Source organism: Gorilla gorilla, chromosome 2 (genome assembly GCF_029281585.2).
Source record: "Gorilla gorilla gorilla isolate KB3781 chromosome 2, NHGRI_mGorGor1-v2.1_pri, whole genome shotgun sequence".
Lineage (NCBI taxonomy): Eukaryota > Metazoa > Chordata > Mammalia > Primates > Hominidae > Gorilla > Gorilla gorilla.
In genome coordinates, this window is record NC_086017.1 from 145703905 (window position 1) to 145731211 (window position 27307).

At 38.0% G+C, this 27307-nt stretch overlaps 1 protein-coding gene across 50 annotated transcripts in view; it reads left to right on the top strand.

Annotated features, from left to right (window-relative positions):
• Positions 1–27307, top strand: part of CEP63 (centrosomal protein 63) — an 89649-nt gene that overhangs the window by 41218 nt on the left and 21124 nt on the right. For 29 of the 50 annotated variants that reach the window (XM_055383318.2, XM_055383314.2, XM_019023953.4 and 26 more), the window contains 9 exons: positions 5083–5178; positions 6016–6138; positions 10389–10502; positions 18817–19050; positions 19380–19519; positions 20563–20700; positions 22287–22401; positions 23287–23484; positions 25127–25213. In XM_055383318.2, the coding sequence (XP_055239293.1) occupies positions 5083–5178; positions 6016–6138; positions 10389–10502; positions 18817–19050; positions 19380–19519; positions 20563–20700; positions 22287–22401; positions 23287–23484; positions 25127–25213 (1245 nt within the window). Of the gene's footprint in view, positions 1–5082; positions 5179–6015; positions 6139–10388; positions 10503–18816; positions 19051–19379; positions 19520–20562; positions 20701–22286; positions 22402–23286; positions 23485–25126; positions 25214–26326; positions 27159–27307 lie in introns of those variants that run through there. The other 21 variants (XM_055383317.2, XM_019023957.4, XM_004037685.5 and 18 more) reach the window with 3 other exon arrangements.

Below are 27307 nucleotides of genomic sequence, written 5' to 3' on the forward strand. Positions count from 1 at the left end.
TTGAAGTTGCTGACCCTTGGGTGAGGTTTTTTTTTTTCCTTTTACCATATTTGATGACTGTGAGAGTTTGATTGTAGTATAAGGTGGATTCAGCCAACTGGCTTTGTTTCTGGAAGATTTTCGGTGGCCATTGCTCAGCCCCCAACTCCTAGACCGTGTGCTGTAACTCTGGGGGGCTCGTATTGGGCCCCAACTTTTTTCTCTGGCTCCTTGAAGTTAGGAATCCACTGCATTGGGGGGTCAGAGTGCTCCCAGACCACTAGTCACTACACCCCAATGGGTGGTGGCAGCCAAAGCATTTCATAATGTGGTGACAGTGGGATTCATCCTTGTTTACATGTGCCAGCAGCAGTGGTAGCAGCAGTGCAGTGGGGGACACACTTGTCAGCTATGGCAGGGTGCTGGTGGGTGCCAGGGTGCCTGCCTCCCTGAGAGCATTCACCACAGTGGAGGAGGCAACACAGCTGGGAGGTGAGTGGGGACCCCTGCTGGCGACTGTGCACAGTGGCACTGGTGGTGGTGTTGGCTTGGGGGCAGGGCGCTGGCAGTTGCATGTCTGTGTGCCTTCTCTGTGTACTGCAAACAGGAGTGGTTGCTCCATGCAGGGGAGGATCTGTTATTCTCTGTGCCTAGTTTCACTCCTGCGGCAATGTTGGTGCAAGGAAGGGGCACTGGTGGAGGCAGGGCTGGCTGGTTTGGTGCCCACCAAGGTTCTGTCTGCAGTGGTGGTCAGTGGGGACATGGGAAATGAACTGCACTCCCGCCACAGCAGTGGCAAGGTGGATACATGTACACTTGCCTGCTGGTGGGGCAAGAAAAGCAAAACCTGCCGGCATAGGCACATGCCAGCAAAGCCATGTGGGGAGTTGCTATGGGCCTAGGGAAGCTGCAGTATGGGGACTGAATGTACAGGCTGGTGCATAGCCATGGGGGCCACTCTGCTGGAGCTCTCTGCTGGTCAGGCATAGTCTGCCAGCACAGAAGCTATGATGCAGTCCCCCAGGCCACCCAAGGCTGCCCTGTAAGCATGTGTGGCCAGGCTGGGGCCCTGGGAGAGGCCAGCAGGCCAAGGGGTGGTCAGGTGAGACCGGCCCCATATGATGGGCAAGACTACCCTGCAGAGTTCGGGTCCAACAGTTGCCTTAGAGCTAAAGTCTCCTATGGGTGCCAGTTAAGCCTAAGGGGATGGCTATCCCTGGCCATGCCCCACCACAGATACTCTCACACCAAACCCTCTGGGCTCCATATAAGCTGGCTTGCTGCCCCTATCACTTCTCTAAGTGGCTTACCCTGTCAACTTGAGTGTTCATGGTGGTCGAGAGGTTCCAGAGGCCCGTGGCAAGAGTGGGTTGCTCCTTGCTAGTTCAGCTCACTTGTTTTTCCAGAGCTGTTTGGGCCAGGAATGAGTCCAGGTGCATAGTCGCCTCATGTATGGTTCCCAGCTTCCTCCCCCTTCAGCCCAGCTTCTGTGTCTTCCCTCCATCCACTCTTCAGTGACCCCCTCTGAAGATCTGTTAGGAGCACACCAGTTGTCTCAGTCCCTCATTGGCAGCTTTGCCTCCTGGCTGTGTCTAGTCAGCCATCTTGCCCTCCCCCTGGTTTTTTTCTCCCCCCTTCTTTGTCTTCAGTTTTTAAAAACCTTGGTCAAAGAACTCTTTAGGCTAAGTTTGAGAACTCCCTAGTCAGCTCCCATGCTGTTAGCAGATCTTATGAAATCATTTAAAGTTTTTATAATTCTGCAGGTGGGTCTTGTCTAACATGTGATAGAGGGCCAAAAGGCCACACTACTGAAAGCTTAAGGAGGTGTGTGTGTGTGTGTGTGTGCGTGTGTGTGTGTGTGTGTGTGTGTGTGGTGTTTTGAGGGTTGCCTTTTCTCTTGGTTGTGGTATGTTAGGAGTAATGGCTGTTACATACTGATGTGCTTGATGTGCTTTGTCTTTACGGGTTATAGCAGTGTAGACCTGAGTCTCCTTTTGGGGTAATCTGTTTCCCTTTTTTCTTCTGTCTTTGCTAAAAGCTATTGCTCATTTCTGCTGAGCATTGCAGTTACCCCTTCTACCTACCATACTTTCTAATTTTGGATCTTCTGGTGGATTGTGGGCTAGGAAATATGAATAGTTAAGACTCTTCAACTTGTTTTAATCAAACAGATGAGTCCTCATGATCTTTATCAAAGCAAAGTAGGTGGGCTTAGGGTCAGCCTCTTTTCTTTTCTTTTTTAAAATGTTCTTTTCTTGCTAATAAAAGCAGTAGCCATTGGAGAAAATTTAGAAAAGACAAACTATGAAGCAAAAAATAATCATAATACCTTGAATCAGAGTTAATCTGTATTAACATTTGGTGTATTTCCTTTAAGCTATGTAAGTAGACTTCAGTAAAAATCCTTCACAAAATTGGGATTTTAGTATAGCATACTTTTTATATCCATATGTCTTTTAAATGGTAAGCATTTTTCATGTTAACTATTTTAATACAGCTTAATGTTTACATATTTTATTATGTACATTCATTCATTATATTCATTCACAGTTTATTTATAAACATACAGATTTTTTCCAATTTGTCCAGTTTTTATAAAAGAACAAATCCCCATTGACAATTTTTTTTTTGAGACTGAGTCTCACTCTGTTGCCCAGGCTGGAGTGCAGTGGTGCCATCTCAGCTCAGTGCAACCTCCACCTCCTGGGTTCAAGCGATTCTTGTGCCACAGCCTCCTGAGTGGCTGGGATTACAGGCACCTGCCACCAGGTCTAACTAATTTTTGTATTTTTGGTAGAGATGAGGTTTTGTCGTGTTGGCCAGGCTGGTCTCAAACTCCTGAACTCAAGTGATCCGCCTGCCTTGGCCTCCCGAAGTGCTGTGACTACAGGTGTGAGCCACCACACCCGGCCCCAACAAATTCTTAACATCTACATTTATTTTCTTCTTTTCCTTTTTTGTAGAGAAAGGGTCTCACCATGTTGCCCAGGCTGGTCTTAAACTCCTGGGCTCAAGCCATCCTCCTGCCTCTGCCTCCCAAAGTGCTGAGATTACAGGTGTGAGCCACTCTACCTGGCTCTACATTTATTTTTTTTACATGGATTTCTAAAAGTAGTGTTTACCAAGTCAAGGTTAAGAAATTTTTTTTTTTTGAGATGGGGTCTTGCTCTGTCGCCCAGGCTGGATTGCAGTGGCACGATCTGGGCTCACTGCAAGCTCCGTCCCCTGGGTTCACACCATTCTCCTGCCTTGGCCTCCAGAGTAGCTGGGACTACAGGCACCCGCCACCACACCTGGCTAATTTTTTGTATTTTTAGTAGAGGTGGGGTTTCACTGTGTGAGCCAGGGTGGTCTTGAGCTCCTGACCTCGTGATCCGCCTGCCTCAGCCTCCCAAAGTGCTGGGATTACAGGCATGAGCCACCACGCCCAACAAGGTTAAGAATATTTATAAGTGTTTTAATATCGACTCCCACATTGCTTTCTGGAAAAGTCATGTGCTTTGTATTTCAGCACTTTATGGGTCTTTGATTCCAGATAACTTACCCTCACAAGTCTCGTTTTATAAGATCTTTGCTAATTTGGTAGATATAAAATGCCATTGGATGTTTTTCTCTGATTGCTAGTGAAATTAAGCCTTTTTTCATGTTTATTGGACATTTATATTTTTGTGGGAATCATTCTTGTCCTTGAGTTATTTTTCTGTTGAGAGCTTAATACTTTTTACAAATTTGTAAGTCTTTTGTATACTAAAAGTTAAAAGCCCTTTGATTTTTTTGTAAATATTTTTCTCAATTTATTTACCTTTTAATTTTGTTAATTGGATTTTTTAAAAATAGAAGTTTTACATGGTTAAATTTATCATTTTAAAATTACTTTTTCATTAGTTTTAAGCTCAGAAAATTTCCTTTCATCTAGAAATTCAGTTACATCATTCACTTACATCTTTTTTTAAAACTAGACTTTTCCATTTTATTGGCTGTATTTACCCATTCTTCCAGTTTGAACTTTAGAATGACTTTTTCAAGTTTCTTACAAAAATAAATTCCACTATAATTTTTTATTGGAATTGCATTTAGTCCTCATTCTTATAAGTAGCTTATTCTAGTACTTTAAAAAAATTTACTGTTGTAGATTGTGATTGTTTACTCCCTTGTGTTCCCTGTTTTCCCTCTCCCTCCCTACTTATCAGTAGATGAAATTCTAGCTGGTTATTAAAAGAAATACTGCTGGATACTTGTGGAGGTGAAGGCTTGGCAGAAAATAGATGTCACTGGTATCAAATCATTGAAAAGTGGGTTAGGATAACTTCCTTACCATGGTTGGTGGAACTCGTTTCTCTGGAGTTGGGTAAATGGTAAAGCAGGCACAAGCCTCCTTTTGTTTTCCTGTCTGACGTTACTATTCTGTACTTTATTGTAGAGAAATTATTCCTAAGGTCTTCTAGATTTTTTATGAAGTATTGTTGGTTTCCAGGACTCTCAAAACTTTATATTTCTTATTTTCATGAGTTTTTTTGATGAAAAGGGTTGAGTAGGATAATCAGACAGAGGACACAGTTTCGGCCAGGCGCGATGGCTCACGCTTGTAATCCCAGCACTTTGGGAGGCCAAGACGGGTGGATCACGAAGTCAGGAGTTCAAGACCAGCCTGGCCAAGATGGGGAAACCCTGTCTCTACTAAAAATATAAAAATTCGCCAGGTGTGGTGGCATGCGCCTGTAATCCCAGCTACTCGGGAGACTGAGGCAGACAATTGTTTAAACTTGGGAGGCAGAGGTTGCAGTGAGCCAAGATTGCACCACTGCACTCCAGCCTGGGCGAGAGTGAGACTCCCATCTCAAAAAGAAAAAAAGAAAAAGAGAGAGAGTCTTCATCTAAACCTAGAAATTCTAAAAACTAGCTGTTTGTTCACTATTTTTTGGCAGTGTAAAGAATTATTAAATAACTAGGTATTTGACTTCCTAAGAAGTGGGGCATCACCATATATATGCATTTGAGAACTTGAATTTACAAATAAATACAGAGATTATTTTCTATTTTTATATCTCAGGGATGTTGTTTCAATGCTAATAGTGAAAAATACTACCACCTTTCTGCATTTAGGTTGGAATGTTGCATCAGCAGGTAGAAGAACATGAAAAAATCAAGCAAGAGATGACCATGGAATATAAGCAGGAGTTGAAGAAACTACATGAAGAAGTGAGATTTTAGTTTTGTTAAATGTTGTGTGTGTAGTTCTCTCTCTTTCACCCTTGAGAACTTTGTTAATGAAAGCCAGTTTCTACTTTGTAAAGTGGGAAATACATACTCCATCAAAGATACAGGAGTGGGAATCCATTTCTCTGTTCTTTAATCCAGGTAAAGAGGTTTGCCTAAGTGTAGGTTTGATACTACCTAGAAGAGATGCTAAAATATGTTTCTTGGTTGAGTACCTGAAAGAAATAGAGCTGTTTTTGTGTAATACTGTGAAATACTTGATACCAAAAATTACATTTAATATTTTAATTTTTATCAGTTACTAGATTATAAATAATGGAGGATCCAAAGATTTAAGAAACATTTTGGGATAAATAAGAAAAGTAAGAAAATTCTGTCCATTAACTCAATTTTATTCTTCAGATTTGGAAAAAACTGCTTTTATTCTGATTTAATTGCAAAGTACTCTTCTCCTGCATCCTGAATATCAGTGCCCTGCAAGAGCATGGCTTGAGAATCACAGACCTAGAGGAAAGAAAAAGAGTTTTTATTTGCTGCTTTATTGTGGGGCTGGGTGGTAGGGTCTTTAAGTGCAGGGCTATTGTAATACAAAACTTTTGTTTAAAATTTTTTTTCAAATTTTTTCTTTGAATATATTTCTTTGGTAGTGTTTGTTTTACATATTTAATTTTTAGTTTCCTTTTGTGTTTTAGTTTGGAAATCTAACATGTTCTCAGTAGTACTGGTTAGCACTGCTCTTGTTTTCATAATACCAATTTGTCTCACCACTACTCTTTACAAATTCTTAAACTTTAAATATAGAAATAACTGTTTCTACAGTTAGGCATACTGAAGAGAAGCTATGAAAAGCTTCAGAAAAAGCAAATGAGGGAATTCAGAGGAAATACCAAAAATCACAGGGAAGATCGGTCTGAAATTGAGAGGTTAACTGCAAAAATAGAGGTATGTTCATAGTAATAATTTGTTCATAGTGATTGTCAGCCTTCACGTAGGAAAATGCGGTTTCTAATGGCACTATTTTCTGGAACCAATTTTCTACTATCTTTAGAACTGCCACTAAGCTATTTCAGAGGTGAGAGGGTGATCCACCATACATCCTATCATCATCTAGTTCCCTGGGTTAACGGGTTTACTGGCCATCAATAATTCTCAACAGGGCAGTACCACCCTTAGGGAGCATTTGCAAATGTACGGAGACATATTTTTTTGGTTGTCAAAATGACTGAGCATAATAAAACTGGCATTTAGGGGACAGGGACCAGGGATACTAAACATGCCTAAGAGTGTTCCACACAGGAAGGATTATTGTACCTCAAATGCCAGTAACTCTCCAATTGGGAAACATGACCACTAGTTACAGGCAGTCCTCTATGGACATTGTTCTTGTCTTATATATCATTGTATCTCAAGCACCTAATAAAGTGGGGGCTTAGTAAATGTGGAAAGTACATGGCACTTTTCGTACAAAGTAATCTCTATATCAGATTATTCTCAATTCCCATTTAGATGTAGTAAGGCATTCACTTCCTTCTCTGCTGACTTTGTTTTTATTAAGACTGAATAACTCCATGATTATTGTATATATTGAGAACTTAAGGGGAGGTGGTGAGCTAATAGTACCAAGAGTAGATGAAGGAACAGCACAAGGCTGTCATTCTCTTCGTCTGTCCTTGCTATTAGTTCTTCACTGGACATAAGAATTCCCAGGGTGCTTTTAGGCTCTCAGAAATGCTGATCCAGCAGTATGGCATAGGACCTAGGGATCTGCATTGTATCCAGCTCCCCTAGCTTATTCTGATTTGAGAAACATTGTTTAACATCTTTGTGTGATCACTTACAAGTTTGTACTCTGGGTGACCTGTCACCCACAAATGCCAGTATATTATTATTACTTAAAATTATAATTTCTGTGTTTAATATTCCTTTATATCTCAATATTTTTTTACATTTGAAGAGCCTAGAATCAGAAGACTGCAGATACTGCTTCCCTTCCACCCTTTTCGGCAATACCTTTTCCCCCCAAACCTTATATCCTTCTTGCTTCTCATTGCTACTTCCTGACTATTCTCTTTTCTTTCTACCTCAAAAACCCCATCTTTGATTTTCATGTTACCAGCCTATACTGCCAGCCAATGAACATAACAACCAAAATAGTCATCGTCTGACCTCTGGGTTATTTCCTTGGCTCATTGATTTCAGCACCCAGCTCACTGTCAATTCTCTCTGACATTACTCTTATCATAACTTTGAGGATCTTAGGATCTGGAGAGATGATGCTTATAATACTCTGACCTTACAGTTTCTTGGCTTTCTTTTCTCCGTAGATAGTTTGATTATCTTTGTGTCTCATCTACTTATTCCCACTGCCATTCCTTAGCTCTTGTCATTACCAATATATGCCACCCCTCTAGAATCTCATTTTCAAGCATTCAATTATCAGACTACCAATCCCTATCTTTTCAGCTAACTCTCTCTAGTCCTTTGACTCTCAGTAATCATTAGCCATCCCTTAAAATGATTAAATTCTGCCGCCTTTTTACTGCTCCATTATCTACTTGGTGTTCTCACTTATCGGTCCTTAGCCAGCTTTTAAATTCTGTCATTACATTTTTTGCTTTCCCCTTCATCTCCTGTGCTCCTCTCTTGCTTCCTCATATTTGCTTGGCAGAATCACAGTTCTGCTTAAGTCCAGCTTTCTGCCCACTCTCTACCTGTCATGTATTGCTGAACGTGGCTAGAGAAAAACCTAATCATACTGTCTGTTCTCACTTTAAATTCATGGTCACTAACCTCAAATGGGTCCTAATGCTACCTGGAATCATACTGTATTTCCTCTCATCTCCTACTTTCCACAATGAGTATTTCAGACTTCTGCTTTTCTCCTCAAACTCTCAACACCTTTCCCCACATCTCACCTTTGGGTTATATCTTCCTTTCTGTTTATAGACTTCCAACTCTTGTGTCCACCCACCTATCTGCATCTGTGCCCATGTACCCTGCCTTCCTTCCTGGAGGAACTACCTATGTCCTCCCCCTTTTCTACCCAAGGCATTACCCTAGCAGTTCACCTTCTCTTTTCTGCACCCTTAATTTTTTTTCTCTACTGGATATTTTTTACCAGCATCCAAATTTCCCTCCTCTTAAATATCCTCTCTTGACCCGTCTCTTCCTCCTCTGCCCTATTTTATTTCTTTCATTTTATAACTAAAAAATTACTTCAGTCATCTATACTTGTCTCCAGTTCCTCTTGTCTCATTTTTCTTGTACCCACTCAATAAGGCTTTTGTCCCCTCACACTGCAGAAGCTGTTCACATAGAGGTCACCAGTGACTTCCACATTCCCAAAGCCTGTGGGCTGGTCCTTATCTTCCTCATCCTACCTACAGCTTTGTAGGAGAGCTGGTCTCTCCCAACTCCTTAACCACTTTCTTGACTTGGCTTGAGAAAAACCACATTTCTCTCATTTTTTCCTTGTTCATCACTCCTCAGTCTCCATTATTCCTTAACCACCTAGGGTCATGTCATTGGACCTTTCCTTTTTTTTTTTTTTCCTATCTACTCTCACTCCCCTATTGATCCCATTGAATTTCATAGCTTTAACACTGTGTATATGCTGACAATTCCTAAATTTATATATCTAGCCAAGACCTCGCCTCTTCGTGACAGAATAACTTTCAACTGCCTGTTTCCTATCTCCACTATGATGTCTAAAATGTGTCAAACTTAACATGTCCAAGCTAAAGGTCCTGTCTTTCTCTTCCTAATCTCCCCAACACTGATTCATGTTTTAGTTGATAACAACTCAATTTGCTCAACCTAAAACCTCGGAGTCATCGTAGACTTCTCTTTCCTCAGCATGATAGCCAGAATGATTCTGCTGTAATGTAAGTCAAATTATATCACTTCCTATACAAAAACCTTCCAGCAGCTTCTCTTAAAAAGCTGTTATCCTAATGGCCTACGTGGTCTCATTCCCAGTTATCTCTCTTACCTTGTCTTCTCCTACTTTCCCTTTCATTCACTTTATTCCAGCCACACCAGTCTCCTTTCTCACCCTTAAACACACCAGGATGCTCTTATTTCAAGGCTATTCTTTCCACCCAGGATATTGTAACTTCACCCTCATCTCCCTAGGTGTTTACTTAAATGTTTTTCACTCAGTCTGGCCATCCCTTTTAAAAATTACAACCCCAACTGTGAAGACTTCATGCTCTGTTTTCTCCAAAACATGTATTACCATCTGCTATACCATACAAGAAATGTGTCACCTGTTGCCCCCAGTTGAGTAGGACTAGGTTTTTTGTTTGTTTTGTTAAGTATTGTATCCCTGACCCCTAAAGCAGTACCTGGCATATATAGTAGAAAGATTGAGTGAATGAATGAATGAATATCAGAAATTTGGTTAACAGCACTTATCTTAAGGAGCCTGAGACTTCTGGAGTTGAGGGTACTGGAAGACAGTGATAGAAAGATTGAGTTTCCTTTCCCTTTGATTTGCCCCATTTTCATAAATATTGAAATCATTTTCTTGATCATGCAATTTGATGTTACTATTGATCCATCATTAATTTTGAACTGTTTGGCTTTGGGTTACAAATATTTGTTAAAATTTGGTACAGATTTTCTTTGTTATTCAAGCTTTTGCAGTTCCTCTGTTGAGATAATTTGGATATCAAAGGATATTGTGTTATCTGAATCTACTTGGTTCCTTAGTTTTAGATACTGGGAAGTAAGATTTGGGTTACCAAGGGACTTATCTGAAAATTTAATCTGTTCAGTTCCTGGGTCTGGATATCAAGAATTTGGATAGCGAGGGATATCTGTAATCATACTTTAAAATTTTAGTTATCTTAGCATCAGTTTTCTGAAAATGCACTAGAAAATTATAACAACCCTTAGGTGGCAGCAAATCAGTGAAAAACATCTGAATCCAATGCTTAGCATCTGTGTGTCATACTCCTCACCATCAGGGTGTTAAATTTAGAAAGACAGATATCCAGAGGCACAGTATGTGAGGAATTTAGTATTACTCTCCAGCTCTGTTAGCTGAGTGAGTAATGGGCGCTCCCGCTGTGGAGAAAGGTGCGAGCGTACCCAGGGACATGGGGAGAAATTAAAGTTAAAAGGAGTCTGGGAAGTAGTGACAGGGAGGAGAAGCACTCAGAAATTAAGTACTCTAATTGCCTCCTCAGGAATTCCGTCAGAAATCGCTGGACTGGGAGAAGCAACGCTTGATTTATCAGCAACAGGTATCTTCACTGGAGGCACAAAGGAAGGCTCTGGCTGAACAATCAGAGATAATTCAGGTAGGCCTAAGACTTTTTAAAATAATGAGAAGCAGATAGGTTTTGATCAAGTTTGAAATACCTTAATGCACTGTCCTAGTACCATTTAGCCTCTTTCAGCTTCTCTCCACGAACCCTGCTCTCTTGTTTAGGAAGCCTCTACTCAGCATCTAGACTCAGCTCCTTCTTCCCGCCTGCCCTCACACATGCGTGCATTCACTCTCCTGTCCAGGCTCATGTCCTTGTGCCCGCTTGCTGCTTTGCCTCCTTGCTTGTTTCTGACTTGCTCACCCACTCTCTGTCATTGTCTTGCTTACTCAGGCTCACTCTATGCTTGCATCCATGTTCACTCTCCTCATCTTGGTCCCTAGCTTTATCGCCCTCTCTTCCTCCCCTCTCTGTCTTCCGTACCACAATCCCATTCCTCCCTCTGTCTCCTTTTCCATGTCTTTCTGTCTCTTGTTGGGTCTCTCAGCTCTACTATAGTCTGTGCCTTGCTCCATCCCTATGGTCACTGGGGTGTCTTGGCCGGAGTGTCTCAGCTAGGGAGCTTCAGTTAGTCTGCCTATGCAGACAGATATGGAGAGAGTCACATGGCAATGGTGTGCACACCAACTAAAAGTGGTGTCTTTGTGGTAACAAAAACACCTATTTTAGAACATTGATAGAAACTTTTCTTGTAATGGCTTAAGCAAAACCAAAAAACAGACACCTACTTTAGGAATATGTCTTGTAAGAACATATTCAGCTCATTCCTTTTTCAGTTAGAATCAAGAACATAAAGGAAACTAAAAAAATTTGTGATCATCTGTTATGTGCTAGACATTGACCCAGTGCTTCTTGTATGTGTTCTCTGTTTAATATTATGATAATCTGTCAAGGTTGGTAGTTATCTTAGTTTTATAGAATGAGGGAACAGACTGGGTAAGTTGAAATAGCTAGAAGGGAGGGTTTTTTTTTTTTTTTTGCTTTTTGGGTTTTTAAAAATAATATGCATTTATTTGCTATTTTAAGTCTCAGTAATGCATTAACTTTTTGTTCGTCTCCCTGAAATATCAGCGGTCTGATAAACTACCGACAGTGGTTGTGGCTCTGCTGTGAGTGACTTCATTCAAAATGGTAGGAAAAGTCCACAACAACTGCAAGGAAGAAATTTATTTTCTAGGCCACAGCAAGCTGTGCAGCCAGACAGACCAGTGAAATCCTGAGATGTCTAGACCAGTTTGTTTGACTTGAATGCCAAAGCACCGTAGAGACCTAATAAGATATTGTGTGTGTGTATATATATATATATATATATTTTTTTTAACAACAAAAAATTTTTTTTGGTTTTCTTGAGATGAGGTCTTGCTGCATTGCTCAGGCTGATCTTGAATTCCTGGGCTCCAGCAATCCTTCCACCTTGGCCTCCTAAAGTGCTGGGATTACAGGTGTGAGCCACCACACTTGACCAAGATATTGTTATATTCTAGTTGTAGCCTTCAGATTGACAAAAAAACAAATTGAGTCTTAATTTTTACAGTTCTCAATTATTTATCCATGGAGTATTATTGATTATAGATTCTCTCTTCAAATTACTATTATCCTATTTCATATTACTGTTGTGATTATTGACTCTATGTAATTAAAACTTCATTATTAGTAAAAATGGGATTTTTACTTACTGTAATTCAGCTAGGGCTAGGGTAAGAAGCCTTTCAACAGCCAACATTTGTTTTTCCTACTAAGGGTGTTTGAATTAATTCTTCTGATAGTTTTGTTTAACCTAAAACTGTCTGATTGTTTAATAAAAATGTTACATATAAATGTATTTATCCTTCTCCCTTAGCAAACTAAATAAAATTAAATCTTTCAGTGATTCAGTATATACCAGTGCTGTATGATCATCATTTTTTTAAACATCTAAATAAACTTATCTATATCCATTAAGTAGCATTAATAGTTGTCATCATCTTGTTAATCTTTATTTTAATTGTGGTAAAAGACACATAAAATGTTCCACCTTAACCATTTTTAAATGTATAGTATAGTAATGTTAACTATATGTACACTGTTGTGCAACAGATCTCTAGAACTTTTTTATCTTGTCAAACTGAAACTCTATACCATTCCCTACTTCTTATTTTTGGGTGGAATATTACAGAGCAAATCATAGATATCATCTTATTTCCCAACAGGTAAGGACTTAAAAAATAACTACAATATATCAGTATCACATTAGAATAATAACTTCTTAATATAATTTAATATCCAGTCTGTTCACATTTCTCCAGTTGTCCAGAAAACTATCTTTTTACAATTGAATGTTTGAGTCAGAATCCAGTCAAGGTTGATGTATTGCATTTGGTTGAAAGGTGGGTCACCATTGAACAATGACAGTAGAAAACCTGGGAGGCTGAGTAAGTGGATATTAACCTACCCTCCATTAAAAAAAAATCTCTGTATAATTTTTTTCTTATATGTTTTTAACATCTAAAAGTATAATTCAGAAACAACCTCTCATTCTTTGACATATGTTTGCTTGAATTCATTTCTTTTAATCAGCTATTAAAATTACATAATACATGCTTATTTTAGAAAAATGAGAAAATGCGGATAAAATGAGAAATAAATAAATCACCCATAATTCTACCGTTAAGAGATTTACGATGAATAAAATTTTTGTGTAAATTTCTTCTGACTTTGTGTATGCTTACATACAGTGTGCAGTACATTCATGTACTTTTGATAGGAAAAACCTATATGCACTGTGAATGGGAAAGGAGGGGTAGTTGCAAACTTTAAAAAGTCCTGAGAGTAGCAAAGTGTTGATAATTTTTGAAGCTGTGTGATAGGGGTTCATCATCTTACTCTCTCTATATTTGTGTATGCTTGAAATTTTCCATGAAACAATAACTTTAAAATATATAGAATGCTTACTAAGTGACAGGTACTATGCTAAGCACGTCACAGCTTTAAAATTTTTCCTTTTTAAATATGACATGTCAACAAATTTGTAGTCATAATGATTGTGTAGAAGTCCCCCCTATCGTCAAATGTATAATGACATTTGTAACCAGTCCCTTATTGTAGAACATTTAGTTTTTTACTTTTCACTTTTGTAAATAGTGCTTAGATTAACATCCTTATATAAACATTTAGGAGTATTTATTTTCTTAGGAAATGGCCCTAGAATTGGATTTACTGTATCAGAGTACCTTCAAATATTTTAATATATATTGCCAAAGTTTTCTCCAATGATGGATTGATAGACTTTCTCTAGCAGTATGTGAGAATATCCATTTCCTCATACTTTCCCCACATTGAGCGCTATTATTTCTTTTGACTTTCCCCACTTTTAGGCTTGTCTTTGCCAATCTTATAGGTGAAAAAAAAGATACCATTGTTTTAATATACATTGTTTTAATATGAGTGAGGTTGAGGACTTTTTTCATCTGTTTATGGCCATCTTCATTTTTCATAAATTATTTGTGTCCTTTATTCACCTTTTAGGATTTTTTTTTTTTTAATCTTATTTTATTTTCTTTTTTGAGACGGAGCATTGGTTGCCCAGCCTGGAGTACAGTGGCCTGATCTCGGCTGACTGCAACCTCTGCCACCCTTCAAGCAGTTCTCCTGCCTCAGCCTCCTGAGTAGCTGGGATTACAGGTGCTCACCACCACGCTCAGCTAATTTCTGTATTTTCAGTAGAGACAGGGTTTCACCATGTTGGCCATGTTGGTCTTGAACTCCAGACCTCAAGTGATCTGCCCACCTTGGCCTCCCAAAGTGCTAGGATTACAGGCGTGAACCATCGCACCTGGCCGGATGTTTATATTTTACTATTCTGAAAGAGCTTTCCATACACTTAAGTATGAAGTATAAGCCCTTTGCTATTATGTTACAGTTGCGCATGTGTACTCAATTTACCTTAATTTTTGCCCAGTATTTTTTATGGAAGTACAATTGTTTTATAAACAGTTAATTAGAATTGCTTAATTTTATCAATTTTTTCTTCAGCGTTTCTATCTTTGATATCATACTATAAAGTCTTACCTAAGTCAAATTTCTTCTAATGCTTTATCATTTCTTTTTAATACATTTTATCTAAAAATTACTTTAGTGTAAGGTATTTGATAGGAATCTAAATTTGTTTTTTAAATGGTTATATAATTTACTGACTATTACATTTTCAGGATTGGACAAAATGACCCTAAAATTCATATGGAATGATAAATGAATGATACTAGCCAACTTTTTTTTTTTTTTTTTTTTTGAGACTGATTTTCGCTCTTATTGCCCAGGCTGGAGTGCAGTGGCACAATCTCGGCTCGCTGCAACCTCCGCCTCCCAGATCAAACAATCCTCCTCCTCAGCATCCCAAGTAGCTAGGATTACAGGCGTGCACCACCATGCCCAGCTGATTTTGTGTTTTTAGTAGAGATGGGGTTTTACTATCCTGGTCAGGCTTTTCTCGAACTCCTGACCTCAAGTGATCCACCTGCCTCAGCCTCCCAGAGTGCTGGGATTACAGGTGTGAGCCACTGTGCCTGGCCACCAACATTTTTTAAAAAGGAGTAATGGGGGGATGTTTGTTCTATCAAATATTAAAATGTATTTTATTAAAAAGTACAGTTGTTAAACTGTAATGCTAGATGTAACAACAGAGTCGTGGTTATATAGTATAGGAAAAGGATCAGTACAGTCTAAAACTAAGGTCATTTCTGTTTAGAAGGCTACTTTTTCTGTTGCCTACATAATGCAAAGGAAATGTTCAAGGAAATCTTAGAGAACAGTAAGAACATTTGAAAAAAATTAAAATATTAAGCCAACATAAAATGTAAAATATTTAACTGATAAACAGTATGTGAAAAAAGTAGAGGTTGCTCTATGTTTTCCTTTTGAAATACTTAGATGAGCTGTAAAATATTCTTCAAGTTAATTTTAAATCCACTGTTAATTATATGTATATAAATATATTTATACGTATATATGTTATATTTTTAAAAGCATCCTTTTCCTGTCACAACTTTTGAAGAAAAAAATGACCCTAACTCAAATGTTGATCTGTTGTCTTGGTAGAATTATCAGAGTTAATTGAATTGGCTTAGACCTACTGTTTAAAAGTTCATAGTAGCATAGACACAACAGTGATAAGAGAATCTTACTAGGAGCTGTGTTGTTAATAGGCTCTTTAGGCTGCTCTCCAGTGGAAATGCTGCGAGGCTGTGGCCTGCACTGGCGCATTTGGAGTTGACAGTGATGGGGAGCTTGGTAAGGGTTTGATGCTTACAATGGCCGTACCTTCATACTGGGATTCTTTGGAAAATAAAAAGCCCTGTTGCTTCATATCACATTGTTCATAGTAATCTCACTCTCTGGGAGAGTCATTTTCTTGAAGCACCAGGAAGTAGCTATCACAAATCCAGAAGAGGATTTGAATTCAACCCCCACTCCCCAATTTCTTCTCCACTCTCCTTCACACTTTATTTGGCCACACTGGCCTTTTGTTTCAGTTTCAGTCTCCCTGATGTAAATTGCCTTCTTGATTGCTTCTTTACTTTTAACCACCTCTGCTGTGATTTGTATTGTTGAAATAACTTCTACCCACTCCAATAGAATGCTAAATGTTAGATTAATAAGAGGAATGCCTGTTTCTGGCTCAAAGAATTAGTGGTTAGTGCAAAAAAAAAAAAAAAAAGTTTAAAAATATGCCAGCCTTAAAATACCTCTAAAGCCAGATAATTATCAGAAATAATCATTATTTTAGAAGTTTTTAAATAATTATTTCTGACTTTCTTAGTATTGATGAAGTATTCTTGAGATTAGTGTAGTGCTAATAGATATTGGTGAGTCACATGTAATTTAAAATTTTCTACTAGTCACATTAAAAAGTAAAAAGGTGAAATTAATTTTAATAATATATTCAACTCAATATGTCAGAAATATTACAACATTTACTTTACATTTTTTTAACGAGTCTTTGAAATCTTTAACTGAATTTGTATTATATGGTTAAGAGCACATCTCAATTCAGATTAGCCACAGTTCAGTTGTGCAATAGCCGCGTGTGGGTGACTGCAATGGTAGTGCAGCCCTACCTAGTGCATTCTAGGCAATGAAAATTTAGAATTTGTACTTGAGTTGATTATGTACTTTTCACTATGCTTAAAAAACACTGTATTTTTGTGTGACCAAAATAGTAAATCAGTGAAAGAAGGTTATGTTCTCCATTCTTCAAAACTGAGAAGTTTATTAGTATTTAGCAAATCTAGACTCACTGGTTAAAGTATGCCTTGGTTTAACTATTAGTTTATTATATCAATACTGAGTTTAAGATCACAGATTTGAGTTGATAGTGTTAGGTAGCTATTACAGTATTAAGAAGATAGTGTTTTGCAATTGTGTATTATCTGAGTGCCCATTTGGGCAGTGGGTTTCTAGTTGTGTTTTGCTGAGACCCAGGGCTGCTGTACAGATTAAGGGTAGGACTAAGGGACATTTCAGCAAGCTGGGCTCTAACCCTTTTCTCCTTCTCACCCTCACCCAATATCTGCATTTATTTATTCTGCACAGGAAACCTTTCCTCTTTGAAAAAAAAGTTTATATTATATTTAAAAGTTTGAAGACAGTTCCATGCTTAGCAGTTGTTCTAGTGAATCTAAACCTAAATGTTGATGTTCTTCCTTTATACCATTGTAGGGATCTGGTTAAAAAAAAAAAAAAAAGGCTCTTTGCACTGAAATCTTGATCGGTAATTTATACAAACAGTATTTGTCTATCTCTTCACCTCTCTTCTACCCTCTCTCTGGCTTATGGGAAGTTTTTAGCATCTACTTTATTTGACTACAGTATATAGTACAGGATTTGGACCTGTACTGTAAATAATAAAATCTTTAAATCTGCAATAGATAGATTTCCCAGAGATATTTCTACTTGTATTTCTAAAGTAAAATTGTGTGCTTTTACCTTTAGAAATATTTCGAGTAAGGGAAGTTTACCTCTACAGATTATTTATATTCATCTTCAATGTGTAGATGAAGTACCAGCCAGGATGCTGGATTAAAACTTGTAAAAACTAAAAAGTTTGGAGCTAAAACCCAATACTGCTGGGATGCGTAGCCTAAAACATAGTAGTCAGTAAACGTATCATTCAGAGAAACCAGTTTGAGATGCATTATATTTGTTTACCTCTTAACTCCGGAAGTGTCCAAAAACTGATGACAGAACCAATCTCTCCTCCCTTATAAGCACCTTTTCCTCCAATAAACAAAAGTCCACAATTTCCCCATTTCTCTGAATTTAAAGAGCATTTTATGGTCACTATGACTAATCTAAATATGAATGTTTATAATGTTAAAACAGAATAATTACAACATGCTCTAGGTGGGGGGGGGGGGAATTTAAACTACAAATTTAGTGATTTTGAAATTCTAATTTCTAAACTTCCATCAGAAATATAATAATGCATTATAGTTCCTATTTTCTATGTTTTAAATAGGAAATAATTCCAGCCAGGTTGCGGTTGAATTTCCGTGTGAGTAGGTAGAATACTGTAGCATCTCTTCTCCTGAGGAATCCCTTTACTTTATCCATTCTTTTCTATTTATTTATTTATTTGAGACAGGTTCTTACTTTGTCACGCAGGCCGGAGTGCAGTGGTGCGATCTTGGCTCACTGCAGCTTCAGCTTCCTGGGTTCATGTGATCCTCCCATGCCACTGTGCTCGGGTAATTTTTGTATTTTGTTTGTTTGTTTGTTTGTTTTGAGACAGAGTCTCATTCTGTCACTAGGCTGCAGTGCAGTGGCGCAATCTCGGCTCACTGCAACCTCCGACTCTCTGGTTCAAGTGATTCTCCTGCCTCAGCCTCCCGATCCCGAGTAGCTGGGATTACAGGCACGTGCCACCACGCCCAGCTAATTTTTGTATTTTTAGTAGAGACGGGTTTCACCATGTTGGCAAGGATGGTCTCAATCTCCTGACCTCATGATCCGCCCACCTCAGCCTCCCAAAGTGCGGGATTACAGGCGTGATCCACTGCACCCGGCCAATTTTTGTATTTTTTATAAAGACAGGGTTTCGCCATGTTTCCAGGCTGATCTCGAACTCCTGAGCTCAAGCGATCTGCCTGCCTCAGCCTCCCATACTGTTAGGATTACAGGCGTGAGCCACCACTCCCAGCCTCTCAATTCTTTCTTACCCCTTCTCAATATATATATATATATATATATATATATATATTTTAGTGAGCCAGTGCTTTATGTTTTTATGGAAATAATAGTTTCATTTTAGTCTTATTCATTGATTATTTTATCATTTCCCTTTTACCTATTGATTGATAGTCTGTGTTTCTAGGCTCAGCTTGCCAATCGGAAACAGAAATTAGAGTCTGTGGAACTTTCTAGCCAATCAGAAATTCAACACTTAAGCAGTAAACTGGAGCGGGCTAATGACACTATCTGTGCCAATGAGTTGGAAATAGAGCGCCTCACCATGAGGGTCAATGACTTGGTTGGAACCAGTATGACTGTCCTGCAGGAGCAGCAGCAAAAAGAAGAAAAATTGAGGGAATCTGAAAAACTATTAGAGGTCTGTTTTAAAATCACTATAATTGGGGGAAGTGTGTGTATGAGTATTTTAAGAGAGTGTTATTAAGCTAGAACTAGGTTCTACAATCCATACTTTCTTCCCTACTTTATAAATGATGGATCAGATATTGATAGTTTTACTAATATTGTGACTTTATTACAATATTTACAGTATTGTAATATTGTTGCATAACTTATAGTCTGACTTCCTGGCTTCTCGTGAAATAGAAAAATTGTAATAATAGCTGGCTTAGAAATTTCTGAGTATTTTGCAGGTTCTGCAGGAAGAAAAAAGAAGGAAAATTATAATCATATTTGACTTTTTTGCAGGCTCTGCAGGAAGAAAAGAGAGAATTGAAGGCAGCTCTTCAGTCTCAAGAAAATCTCATACATGAGGCCAGAATACAAAAGGAGAAGTTACAAGAAAAAGTAAAGGCAACTAACACTCAACATGCTGTAGAAGCTATAAGGTAAATTTAATCTTAAATATTATTCATCTTAGCCACTTAATGGCTAGGTATTAAGCACTAGGCTTATTTTTATTTTTATTTTTATTTTATTTTCAGATAGTCTCCTGTTGCCCAGACTGGAGTGCAGTGGTGCAATCTCAGCTCACTGCAACCTCAACCTCCGAGGTTCAAGCCATTCTCCAGCCTCAGCCTCCCAAGTAGCTGGGACTACAGGTGCATGCTACCACACCTGGCTAGTTTTTTGTATTTTTAGAGACGGGCATTCATCATGTTGGCTAGGCCGGTCTTAAATTCCTAACCTCAGGTGATCTGCCCACCTCGGCCTCCCAAAGTGCTGGGATTACAGGTGTGAGCTGCCACGCCCGTCCAAGCACTAGTTTTCATATTGCATATTCATAATTTTATGTTTGATCATATTGTGGATTTTCTTAATTGGCTTTAACTTCTGAGTTAGGTTTTTAAAGTGTTACAGAATTTTGTGTGGTTAATTTTCTTCTGCCACCAGTTAGGGTCCCTAACAGAGACTCTCGTTTAGAAAGTTAGAAACCAAGGTCAGTTTGCATGCTTGGTGAAAATCCAGATGTGCAGGGAATTGTCATCCATGTCTCCTGGAGGCCTCACTTTGTTGGTGGAATAAGTTGTGATTAGTAGCTGCTTATCATTAATAGCAGCCAGCCATTGGGCTAGCCCTCTTGCTTGATTTAAGTCTGGTGCACACTTTTATTTTTGCCAGAATTCTCCTGTAACTTTTCAGTTTTTTTGGTACAGGGTTTCAAGTGTCACTGAAGTGATTTTGCCATTTTGTCTTTTCCCCTTGAAAAAAGGCCACATCCCAGTTAAGAAGGGAGTAAATTGCTACTTTTTGAAGTATCAGCATCTCTTGACTCTTTCTTTTCTCTCCCGATATTCTTTTTATAAAGCAGGAGACAAACTGAAGAGTTCCAAAGAGGTTACCAAAAATGGTTGGGAAACACAGACTAGATGAGCATTATTTTTGTTTGCAGAGATAAAGGCCTTAACAATCATCCTATGTCTTTCCATAGGCCACGGGAAGAATCTCTGGCAGAAAAGAAGTACACCTCTCAAGGGCAGGGGGACTTAGACAGTGTGCTCTCCCAGTTGAATTTTACCCATACTAGTGAGGACCTTCTGCAGGCAGAGGTGACTCGTCTTGAAGGCAGGTACATAATTATACACACATTTCAAAAATTTCAAGTTGTTAAAATGAATTTTTGATCATCATATTGTAAATGAATGTAATAGTCATAGTAAAAAAAATAAGATTTTTTTCTAGTATCCACAGATGGCCTAAGTTCTTATTTCTTTTTTTTTTGAGACGGAGTCCCGCTCTGTCACCCAGACTGGAGTGCAATGGCACAATCTCAGCTCACTGCAACCTCCGCCTCCCGGTTCAATTGATTCTTCCGTCCCAGCCTCCCGAGTAGCTGAGATTACAGGTGTGCACCACCATGCCTGGCTAATTTTTATATTTTTGTAGAGACGGGGTTTCACCGTGTTGGCCAGGCTGGTCTTGAACTCCTGACCTCAGGTGATCCACCTGCCTTGGCTTCCCAAAGTGCTGGGATTACAGGCATGAGTCACCACACCCTGCCCTAAGTTCTTATTTCATTGAGAAGACAGAAGCCATTAAAGGAGAACCTCTTAATCTTTCTGTCATCAAATCTACCAGTCTGCCCATACCTGTGCCTTTCTGCACTTCTAAGACCAACCACTCCACTTGTGTCCTTTTTCTGTAGTTATATCCTTTCTCTTCTACGTCATCAAGTTCTTTCTGTCTGCTGAATCATATCCACTGGTATAAAATACGCTATAACATCACCCATCTGGGGGAAAAACCATCCCTTAATCCTATGTCTCCGTCAAGTTATTTCCACATTTCTGTACTTCTCTTTAAGACCAAATTCTTCAAAAGAGTTGTCTGTACTGACTCTACTTCTTTACCTTTCACCTGTTTAGCAGCCCTTCACTTAGGTTTTCCTCCCTGCCACCTCAGAAGCAGGGTAGGAAGGGGTAACAGTTGACACATGGTGATCCTTTTTGTTCTGCTGTGGTGGTGTTACTTCCTTGGGTGTTAATTGAATCCTGACTAATGCTATACCATACCCACCTAAACACTTGTCATTGTCGTACTTATAGAATTTTTTTTGGTTTTTCATAACCTCTCAACTTTTTGATTGTGAAGAGTGTGATATTTTGTTTTAAACACATGAATCATGATCATTTGTACACTGACATTTTCTGTATGTAAAAGATAAAATTGCTTTTAACATGAACTGTTAACCTTTAGGCAAACAACAAGAGAAATATCATTTTACACTTTTTAGGTTATCTTTAAGTAATACATTTTTTGTTTTTACATTTATTTCTGGTTTTGGAAACCAGTAAGTATTTTCTTACTTTTATCTACATGTTAAATACACAAACATGCATACACACACATATTTTCTGCTTTATTCCTTTTGGAATACTTGGAGTACTTGAGATAGTCTTTGTTATTATTGAAGTATATGTGTACTCTTCCATTTGACTAAAATTAAGTTTATTATTTTTGACATTGGGACAATAGTTTATATTTTTATCACAGTTTTTTTATTGATTGGCTTTTTAGTAATATTTTAAATGACTGAGGTGATGTTTAAGATATTGGCTGGATATTTTTTGGATATCAAGAATGTAAATTAGATAGTCCAATTTATAGGTTTCAGGATTTTGGTTTTAAGTATGGGATCTTATTTTTGTCATACAGTTTGGAATCTGTGAGTGCAACGTGTAAACAGCTGAGCCAAGAACTAATGGAAAAATATGAAGAACTGAAGAGGATGGAAGCACATAACAATGAATACAAAGCAGAGATTAAGAAGGTAAAAATCTGCATACCTAGGATTGCAAAATTGTATGTGTTTATGGACTAAGCTGTGGATTGGGAGATTATAGGGGTTATTTTTAATGAGAAAAAAATGTAGTCCAAGGGACCACTTGATATTTAGGAGTGGAAGAGTTTGTGGAATGTGCATAGGGAAAGTGCCTTCTTTCTTTGGCATTGCCCCTGATGCCCAATAAATATTTTTAAGATAATTGAAGGCTGTCCCCTTTGAACTCAAAAACTTTATTTTAAACATGTTTTGATGAAAAGTTTTCTAAAAGACATACACTCTGTTGCTTGCAAAAAAATATGAACGGTCACTTAATATTTTCTTATTGCCTAAAGATAGTATTTATGTATTGTCTCCTGTGCTATGATGTAGTTAGTATCCTTGTCAGCTATTGAGGTATGCAGGGCTGTTTGTGTCTATGTGAATGGGCCCTAACTGTCCTATTTGTTGATTTGTATTTTTTGTTACTTCTTTAAGATTACTTCTAGCTCCTTTCTTCCTCTTGTTCTATTTGTTATCCTGTGGACTAAGATACCATATGAGCAAAACTTTTAGATTCACAACTAAAAAAAAGAATGAAGGTCACAAGTACTCTCCTCTAAATTGTGTGCATGGACCTTGATTCTGGTCCTCAGCACTTGAATAACCCATCTCTCCCTGTTTTGAGGTATAATAAATGATTGTAGGTATAACCACCTGACCTTCAGTACAGATATGCAACTTGGTAAATTGCTAATTTTTCTGCAGATTTAATTTAGGAGAAATTTAATGTCTTGAGATAAGGTGAACTTTTATTTTATTAGCTAGTAACATATTATTCTATCTAAATGCTTTCTCTTAACTTTTGGTGCTTTCTTTTCTGCTTCTTTATAGTTGAAAGAACAGATTTTACAGGGTGAACAAAGTTACAGTTCTGCACTAGAAGGAATGAAGATGGAAATCTCCCATCTAACTCAGGAGTTACATCAGCGAGATATCACTATTGCTTCCACCAAAGGTTCTTCCTCAGACATGGAAAAGCGACTCAGAGCAGAGATGCAAAAGGCAGAAGACAAAGCAGTAGAGCATAAGGTGAAGCCTGAACAAAACCTTTTTTAAATTTGAAATTTGTTTTAAAGATGGAGTTGATTAAAGACATAATTTTCATAATATTTAATTCAGTGAATTTTTATTAGATACCTGCTTTGAGCTGAGAGTATGCTGGCTAGCAGAGAGTTTAGTGAGTATGGTGGGGAGGTGAGAGTAGACACAGCAAGTAAAGTGACTGTATCAGTGGTGTATGGTGAGAGTCACTAGAGATCACAAGCAGCCTGAATCTAGACCACTCGCTGCAAAGGCCTTCCAGAAGGTGTGATAGCAAAGCTAAGTTAGGAGCGAGCTGGGTGATGGGGAGGAAAAGTGTTTCAGGCACAGGAAAATACAGAGGTCTCTAAGAGAGAGTAGAAACATGCTCGCTGTGGTTGAAACTAGAGTACAAGTGGGATGAGTGGAAGGTATGAGACTGGAAAGCAGGGACTGGCTGCTGAAGGGCTATGTTAGCCATGTAAAGGAGTTACACTGTGACTTTGAGGTCAGTAGGGAATGGCTGCAAGCAGGAGTAAAATTCAGTGGTCCTTAAATGGAGAATAAGCAGGAGACAGAGCACCCAGATGCTGTTACAGTGGTAAGATGGTGGCCTGAGCAGTGGGCAGGGGAGGCAGAGGGAAATGGATGAATTCTGGAGATACTGGGCTGGTAAAAATGACTGGGCATTGTATTTGATTGGCAGGGAGGGTGAGGTAGGCAGAGTTAAGGAATGGTGCTCCACAGGATTTAAACTTAGGCAACTGATGGAAAGTGATGCTTTTTAATGAAATAGAGAAAAGACAGGGAGCAAGTTTGGTGAAGGATGATGAATTTGTGTGAAAAGTACACAGACTGGGGAAACTGGTGGAGAGGACATTGGTTTGACACATTTGTTTGGAATAAAGGCTGGAATTTTGTATGGGTAATAGTCAATTCCACAGAAGGCCTGGAGTTGAAGATTAAAATCAGGATTAGGCATTTAGCTGTGGCTGTCCTTTCTTCATGGTGACATTTGAAACCCCCTGAGAGACTTAATGATTATAGTGAGAAAGCATAGCGTAAGAAGAGAAGTGACTCAAACCAAACTTAGGATACTTCTCATTTAGCGTAAAAAAGATGTTGGAATGAAGCTTAAAAAAAGGAGCAGTGAGGAGGGAAATGAGATAGTTTTTGCCAAGCCAAGGAAAGAAGGAATATTTTCAAATGGGAATGGTCAAGCACAAAAGCTGAGGGGAACGAGAACTGAATATAAGTTGTTATTTTGTGAATAAAGTACAATTCCATGTGACGTTGCAGGTAGAAGCCAAATTGGAGGAGGCCAGCACAGGAGAATGGGTAGGGATTTAAGGGGTTCAGTGGACTGAAACTTTGCTGCTTTGTCACCTGATTTATCCTATTAGAATGATATCTTCATCCCATTCATGTTCATTCACCTTAATAACATCTTAAAAATCTTTTTAGAAAGTCCATATATATATATATATATACACACACACGTACATATATATGTATATATATATAAATATGTATATGTATATATATAAATGAAGAATATGACTTAGCCTAATGAAAATTCCATGTGATAAATTTTGTAAGATGCATTTGATTTACATGTTATATTTATTTTTTTCTGCTTTCCACTTTTCAGGAGATTTTGGATCAGCTGGAGTCACTCAAATTAGAAAATCGTCATCTTTCTGAAATGGTGATGAAATTGGAATTGGGTTTACATGAGGTACATAAATAGAAACTTAAGTTTTTCTACTATCCAAGCCTTCAAAAAAATTACTTTGTAAATATTTACATTATAAAGAGAGAATTAAGATCAACTTAGATCCTTTTGCAGAAATTTTCTCAAAGAAAGTGAAGGTAAAACAATACTGGAAGTGAGCAAAATATGACTCTCCACTCCAGCAGCAGGAAGGGTTTTTGTTTGTCTTTTTGTTTGTTTTTTTTGAGACGGGGTTTCACTCTTGTTACCCAGGCTGGAGTGCAGTGGCGTGATCTTGGCTCACCGCAGCCTCCACCTCCCAGGTTCAAATGATGCTCCTGCCTCAGCCTCCTGAGTAACTGGGATCACAGGCATGCGCCACCACACCTGGCTGATTTTGTATTTTCAGTAGAGACAGGGTTTCTCCATGTTGGTCAGGCTGGTCTCGAACTCCCAACCTCAGGTGATCTGCCCGCCTCAGCCTCCCAAAGTGCTAGGATTACAGGCATGAGCCACCATGCTCGGCCAGGAAGGTATTTTTTTATATTATGTATGTGATAAAATTTACCTACAGTCTGTGTTCTTAGTTGGAAGAATGTATATGAAGGACTTAGCATAGTACATAGTACCTGGCACTTAGTAAGTATGCAATACATCCTAGATGGTGGTATTATTATTATTGTTAATTATTATTATGTTTATTATCTTTTTAGAAAGTATATTGTCTTTAAAATAATTTAATTTTAATTTTATTTCTACAAGATATTCACATAATAAAATATTTTAGAATCTTTTATATTCAAGGACTTTTAGTAGGTGCTATAATGAACACAGGCTGAATAAGATAGCATTCTTGCCTTTAAGAGAGATTTTGGATCAGCTGCAATTACTCAAATTACTCTAGCCTTTAAGAGACTAGAGTAATCTAGTAGCAAGGGTAAGAAATGCATACAAGCTTCTGTGAAACCAGAGAGAACATGATTAGCCAACAATGAATTACAGTATAGATGCTCTTTTAACTGTTTTGTTACAAAATTCCTATAATTTGCAAAATGACTCATCTATTCTGACCCATCTTTTCTTGGTGTAGGTCAGATGTCTGAAAATTGTATAAATGCTTTTTTCCTGCATTTCCAGATAGTATTCCTCCAAAAAGATATATAGTTCCAACATGCTCCCTGTTTGCTCTGAAAAATTCTAATTTCGCAATCCAGGATTGTGGATACTGGGGTGGAAGAACATGCAAAAGACTATTATAGAGTACCTTATTTCAACTGGAAAAATGGGGGACTATTTTTATAATCTTTCAGAAGGGTAAGATTCTCCAAACATCATGACGCCATAGAGGATTTTACAACATAAAAATGTGAAGTTTCTGGATGGTAAAAGGCCCTATTAAAAAAGACTAATAGGGAGAAAACAGTTTATAATCAGACAAAAGGTTAATGTAAATTATTAATATATAAAAATTCCCTACAAAGATAATAAGGAAAAGATAATCCGGTAGAAAAATAGGCAAAGAATGTAGATAGATACCTCACAGAATTGATATAAATATTAGTAAACAAAGAAAACTGTTCAACCTCTCTAATAAAGCAAAATAAATAGACATTCTTTTACTAATTGGTTTGATAATAACCTTTAAAAACTAATATATAGCCAGTGTTAGAAAGATGTAAGGAAACAGACTTATTGCACTGTCAATGAGAAAGTGAATTGATACGGCCTTTCTAGAGGACAGCTTAGCAATATCCATCAAATGCGTAAATACGTATAGCCTCTAAATTCCTGGGTCATGTGTGTTTCTGATTTTGATAGTCCTTGCTGAATTCTTTTCAGAATGGTCTTATCTTTTTACATTCCCATGGAAACCATTCTCTAGGAGCAAATGTGCATAAAATGGTCATTGAAGTATTGTTTGCAATATCCAAAATTTTGAAATAAACTAAATATTTATTTCAATGGTTAATTTGTGATTTTATGAATATTACGCTGTCATTGAAGGTGGCAGATGAAAACACTCATCTGATCTTGCTCTATCCTCAAATCCCTCTAAAACTATCATGAAAGGATTTATTTTTCTTTTCTTTTATTTTTATTTTTTCCTTTTATTATTAT